General features: G+C 55.0%; 1 protein-coding gene across 2 annotated transcripts; it reads left to right on the forward strand.

Annotated features, from left to right (window-relative positions):
• The first annotated feature begins 410 nt into the window (after positions 1-410).
• Positions 411-6,308, forward strand: TNFSF14 (TNF superfamily member 14). Of its 2 annotated transcripts, XM_069479699.1 has the most exons (5): positions 411-1,261; positions 1,990-2,079; positions 2,693-2,729; positions 2,985-3,026; positions 4,308-6,308. In XM_069479699.1, exons 1-5 carry the CDS (start codon positions 1,043-1,045, stop codon positions 4,733-4,735), a joined length of 816 nt encoding a protein of 271 aa, XP_069335800.1. In that variant the 5' UTR covers positions 411-1,042; the 3' UTR covers positions 4,736-6,308. The 2 variants fall into 2 exon arrangements, with proteins under 2 accessions (XP_069335800.1, XP_069335807.1); XM_069479706.1 differs by lacking the exon at positions 1,990-2,079.
• Positions 6,309-6,531: the final 223 nt, after the last annotated feature.

Genomic DNA, 6,531 nt, shown 5'->3' on the forward strand with positions numbered 1-6,531 from the left:
CACATACGCATGTGCATGTACATACCTGAACACATGCACACACAGACAGGTACCTGCACACATGTATGCACATGTACACATGCCTGCACACACCCACGTGCAAACAGCACACACATCCCTACAGACTGGTGTGCACACACGCACACCCGTCACTCCACTTGTATTTTTCAGTGCACTTGCCACCGTCTAAACACTACCTACTATTTTCTTTCTTGTTTTTTTTTGAGACAGAGTCTCACTCTGTTGCCCGGGCTAGAGTGCCGTGGCATCAGCCTAGCTCACAGCAACCTCAGACTCCTGGGCTCAAGCGATCCTCCTGCCTCAGCCTCCCAAGTAGCTGGGACTACAGGCACGCGCCACCATGCCCCGCTAATTTTTTTTCTATATATATATTTAGCTGTCCATATAATTTCTGTCTATTTTTAGTAGAGACGGGGTCTTGCTCTTGCTCAGGCTGGTCTCGAACTCCTGAGCCCAAACAATCCGCCTGCCTCAGCCTCCCAGAGTGCTAGGATTACAGGCGTGAGCCACCGCACCCGGCCTATTTTCTTATTTATTCGGTTTCTGGTCTCAACGCATTCCAATAGGCGCTCGCTCCATGCAAGCGGGGGGGCCTTGGTCTCCCTTGTTCACTGCTGCGTCCTTCAGACCTAGAGCGGTGCGTGGCACACACAGGAAGTCCTCAGTCAGTATCTGGTGACCGAGTGAACGCGGCAGCCAAGAAGGGAAAGCTGGGGCCTCCCCTCTGCAATCCACACCTGAGTCACATTTTCAGAAGCCTCTGGAAAGTGTGAGAGACACTGCGTGAGTGAGAGTGAGACGGCCGGGGCCAGGGGTGGGGGGACAGGAAGAAGAGGAGGGTGAGTGGGGAAGGGGGTGGGGCTGAGCCCCGGCTCTAAAGGCGGCCCCGGGGCCCAGGGGCGCCTGTCTGCAGCCTGCACAGCCCAGGAGTGTTGGGCAATTTCGGTTTCCTCTGAGGCTGAAGGGACCCGGGCGTGCCAGCCCTGCCCCCGGGGCGTCTTGGGGCTGCGTCTGTTCGGGCATGGAGGAGAGAGTGGTGCGGCCCTCGGTGTTCTCGGTGGAAGGACAGACGGACATCCCGTTCAGGAGGCTGGAACGAAGCCGCCGGAGACAGCCCTGCAGCGCAGCCCGCGTGGGTCTGGGTCTCCTGCTGTTTGTGATGGGGGCCGGGCTGGCGGTCCAGGGCTGGTTCCTGCTGCAGCTGCACTGGCGCCTGGGGGAGACTGTCGCCCGCCTGCCGGTGAGTGGGCCTGGGGGCTGGCGGTGTGGGGGGCAGGTCTCCTGTGTCATTTGTGTGTGTGTGTGTGTGTGTGTGTGTGTGTGTTGTGTGTGTGTAGGACAGGGCACAGACTAGGAGCATCCACCTTGACCCTGAGTGGCTGCCGCCAGCCCAGGACAAGTTAATTCACCTCTCTGAACCTCGGTCTCCTCATCTACAAAATAGAAGCGCCCACTTCATAGAGAATGAAGTACCATTTGGCAAACGTGGTGACTGGCAGTGGCTGGCCCACGGCACGTGCCCAACCCGGTGGAACCGACACTCTGGTGTTCCCAGGATTATTAGCTATACCCTCATCAGTGTTAAATCGGGATTGTCGCTAATCCTCTTTGACCGTCTCAGCCTGCGGGAATCTCTCTGTTCGGCTGTTTCCGGCTGGCCGTGGAGGTGTCTGTCTGTCTGTCTGTGTGCCACCCCTGTGGGTCTGTGTGTGCTCCACACCGTGCCCATGTGCGCTGGCTCCTTCGGGTCTTGGATCTTTATGTCACTTCTCCTCGTGTCTGCGTCTGGTGGCCGCATGTACCCATGTGGTCATGTGCTGCCATCCTGGGTACATGTGCCCACGTGTCCTTGCGTCCACCTGTCGACAGCCTGGTGCTGTGTGTCCTGTCTCTGGTCTCTGTGTCTGCAGATACACAGGGATCCATAAGCCACATGTCCACGTGTTTCGGTCTATGTGTGTCTTTCAGCATACCATGTATGTGTTGCGGTCTGTGCGCTGTGTCCAGTGTCCGTATTCTCGGGCTGGTGTTCGTATGTCCAGCCATCTGGATGTCCAGGTATTTTTTTTTTTTTTTTTAGAGACAGAGTCTCACTGTGTTGTCCAGGCTGGAGGGCAGTGGCATGATCACAGCTCACTGCAGCCTCAAACTCCTGGCCTCAAGCGATCCTCCCACCTCAGCCTCCCCAGTAGCTGGGACCACAGGCATGTGCCACCACACCTGGCTAGTTTTCTAATTTTTTTGTAGAGATGGGGTCTTGCTAAGTTTCCCAGGCTGGTCTCAAACTCCTGGCCTCAAGTGATCCTCCCCCCTCGACTTCCCAAAGTGCTGGCACTATGGGCATGAGCCGCCACACCTGACCCTATTTTTTTAATATCCGTAATTTACTAACCCCTTCTGTAGTGCATACTGTGTGCCAGGGACCCTAATACACTCTACACATATTAATTCATGAAATCCTAAGCAGGCAGTATTCACAACTCCATTTACAGAAAGGGAAACTGAGGCACTGGGTGGTTATGAGGCTGCTGGCGGGATGTGTGTGTGCGTGCACGTGGCCCTGTGCGCATGTCTGACGGTGATGTCTATGGCCACTGGCCATGTGTGTGAGTAATGCCAGGGTGTGGCCCCCGCCACAGGTTCTCACCATGGGCTCTTTCTGCATTTGCAGGACAGAGATGCAGGCTCCTGGGAGCAGCTGATGCAAGGTGAGTCGGGGTCCCGGTCCCCGGGAGGGAGATGGGATGGTTCCCACGCTGCCCCCACCCCTCAGCATTGCCCAACGTGATTTGCACAACTGGCCCAAGCCCCACAGGTGCCCCTCCCCCAGGCCTGAGAAGCAGAAGTGTGGGTCACTCCGGAAGGGGTGGGGTTCACTCCAAGAGGTGGACGTGATGACCGCTCGGGAGGCCGGCCCTTAGCCCCACGATCTTTGCTTCTAACTTCTGACCCTCTTTCCCCAGAGCGAAGGTCCCACCATGTCAACCCGGCAGCACACCTCACAGGTGAGGGGGACCCTGGGTCCTGGTATGGGGCAGGGGCAGGGTGTCCTGGGAAGATGGGACAAATGCCCCAGCATGTCAGCATAGTCACTCATTCACTCATCAAATATTTATTCACAGAGTTGCCCAGAGCACAGGCTCTGGGGGAGGGGTGGATAGGTCTTTCTAATTTTATTTATTTAACCCTTATATAGTGCTCACGAAGTGTCATACACTGTCACACGCTTTATACATATTAATTCATTAAATTCTTTGAGGCATGGTGGCACACGCCTGTAATCCCAGCCCTCTGGGAGGCCGAGGCAAAGCTCCAGCCCCTCCTCGGAGTTTTCATGGGGCAAAGGAAGGAGTGTTGTGGATCGAATGTGAGTCAGACAGGCTGAGACCTCAGAAGGTCCCACGCAGGCTGGCTATTACCACATGAGGCCAGGAGTTCGAGACCAGCCAGGGCAACATTAGCGAAACCCCGTCTCTACAAAAAAAATAAAATTAAAAATATTTAAAAATAATTCCTTAAAGGCCGGGCGCGGTGGCTCACGCCTATAATCCTAGCACTCTGGGAGGCCGAGGTGGGCGGATCATTTGAGCTCAGGAGTTCGAGACCAGCCTGAGCAAGAGCGAGACTCCGTCTCTACTAAAAATAGACAGAAATTATATGGACAACTAAAAAAATATATAGAAAAAAAAAATTAGCTGGGCATGGTGGCACATGCCTGTAATCCCAGCTACTTGGGAGGCTGAGGCAGGAGGATCGCTTGAGCCCAGGAGTTTGAGGTTGCTGTGAGCTAGGCTGATGCCACGGCACTCTAGCCTGGGCAACAGAGTGAGACTCTGTCTCAAAAAATAAATAAATAAATAAATAATAATTCATTAAATCCTAAGCAGGTACTATTCATATCTCCATTCTATAGAGAGAGAAACTGAGGCACACAGCGGTTACGAGGCTGCTGGAACTGAGGTGTGTTCCACTCTGGTTCCTTGGTTCTGCCAACTTGCAAGTTTTGATGCTTTCTGGCAAGTCACTTCATGGCTCTGTGCCTCAGTTTCCCCACCCGCAAAAGGGGATGCAATGATTTAAGGCATACATACTAATCGAGTTGCTTTGCTTCTCTGTGCCTCAGTTTCCCCAATCTGCAAAGCAGGGATAAAGTGAATTAAGACATACAAGCAGGCTAGCAGAGAGATGGAGGCTCAGAGAGGGTACAGACTGACCTAGGGTCACCCAGCAGGAGCAGCACAGCACACATGTGCTGACCAGCAGCCCTCTTTGTCTCTCTCCCCCAGGGGCCAACTCCAGCTTGACAGGCAGTGGGGGTCCGCTGCTGTGGGAGACGCAGCTGGGCCTGGCCTTCCTGAGGGGCCTCAGCTACCGCGAGGGGGCCTTGGTGACCACGGAGGCTGGCTACTACTACATCTACTCCAAGGTGCAGCTGGGCGGTGTGGGCTGCCCCCAGGGACTGGCCGGTGACTGGCCCGTCACCCACGGCCTCTACAAGCGCACGCCCCGCTACCCCGAGGAGCTGGAGCTGCTGGTCAGCCGGCGGTCACCGTGTGGACGGGCAGCCAGCGCCCGCGTCTGGTGGGACAGCAGCTTCCTGGGTGGTGTGGTGCACCTGGAAGCCGGGGAGGAGGTGGTCGTCCGTGTGCCGGAGGAGCGCCTGGTTCGACTGCGCGACGGCACCCGGTCCTACTTCGGGGCTTTCATGGTGTGAAGGAAGCAGCGCGGTGGATGGAACGTGGGTCCAACAGGCGGGGACCTCAGACGGTGTCTCAGGGAGACACACAAGCAGAGGCCTTGGAGGGCCCCAGGGAATCCAAAACTCAGAAGACGGAGAGCTCAATGGACACCTCCAGGGACCAAGAACTCAGTCACCCCGAGAGGCTGAAGACCCCGTAGGCACCTCTGGAAGACCCACTAGACTGCAGACCCTGCCACAGACAATACTAAAGACAGAGACCCAGGGACTTGGAGTCTGCAGGCCCCCGGCGTGGGGTAAAGCGGATTTGCCTGATATTCAGGAAGAACGGGTGAGGGGTGGGTATTTATGCTTTTGATTCAGAAGAAAGTGGGACTAGGGATTCCAGGGAATTGCCTGGGGACAGGGAACTTCATCAACTTCCCCACTCTCACGAGTACGAGCAGCAGGGCGGGAGATTTATCATCGGGACTGATCCGGCAGAGAGCCCGGTCCCACCCCACCTACAGTCATGGTCATATACTCAAGTCCCACCCACGGACTGGTGGCCACACCTCTGCCTGGTCACAGAACCTTACGCTCAGAGACACAGGGCACAACAAAGTGCTCATAACTGTTTAGCAACCAGCTTTCCTGGGTGCAGGGAGAGGCTCTGTGGTGTTTGCCCATTTCCATGGTGTAAATGCTGCCACTGGGGCTGGTTTCTGGCTACCCATATATCACCAACTGGCTGGCTGTGTCCCGTCGTTGCTAAGCAGACATGACACAAGGACACCACTGCTGCGCCCTCAGCAGCCAACCCAGTGCTTGCAGATTGAAAGAAAGGAAGACAGAATGACCACACAGTCAAACCTATGGCACCACACGGAATCTATCACATGGCTGCGTAACGTCCCTTCCATTTCACAATGACAGACTCACACAGACAGGGCCTCGGATCCCCCACATAATCACATGGAAGTCATAGCATTGCAAACAGTCATGGCACTGCACAGCAACCGTCTACAACACAGCCACACACAACTCACAACCACAGGGTCACCCACAGGGTGTCACCGTCACACTTGGCAATGCTCATCCCATCAGATGCAGACACACCCATCACGGCCGGACCTGGTGACACACACACAACATCACAATGATAAACACACGACCATATCCCCCCCGCCCCCACAGCCTCAGGGTTCCTCCCTAGCCAAGACTGACACATCCTAGGGTTAGGACCAGACCTTGTTCACAGCCCTAGGCCTTTGACTACTGGTCCATGAAATAAACGGGAAATGGTCGCTCCTGGATCCGTCCAGTTCTTAGCGGAAGAAATTTGGGGTGGGATGCCAGGCCCGAAGAGCCCCATGGCAAAAGGAAGAGTCGGGGGGCAACAGTTAGCAACAGGTGTTGGCTCACAGAGGCAGAGCGATGGATGTTATGACCCACAGAGGTCATTTTAGCAGAAGAGGAACCTGAACCCAGTTAGCCCAGCTCCCTGCTGGAAATGTCGGGGAAACCAAAGACCCCTCAAATCCACAATTCCTGAGGAAGGGGAAGCCACCCCCTGCAAGGCACCCTTATTGAATGCATGCAGGAAGGAGTGGCAGACCAGTTGCAAGCCTGAGAGTTAAGTGAGAAGATGGGAAGTTGGGGTAGTGGGGGAGGGGCACATAATGATATCCATGCAGATCAGATGATCTATGCAAATGAGAAGTATCACAATGTGGCTGAAGGGAGGTCTTAATTGCTGGGACTCTAGGATGAAGGCTTAGATCCCAGAGGTGAGTGGATTATTATTATTATTATTGTTATTGTTGATATTG

Source organism: Eulemur rufifrons, chromosome 2 (genome assembly GCF_041146395.1).
Source record: "Eulemur rufifrons isolate Redbay chromosome 2, OSU_ERuf_1, whole genome shotgun sequence".
Taxonomy (NCBI): domain Eukaryota; kingdom Metazoa; phylum Chordata; class Mammalia; order Primates; family Lemuridae; genus Eulemur; species Eulemur rufifrons.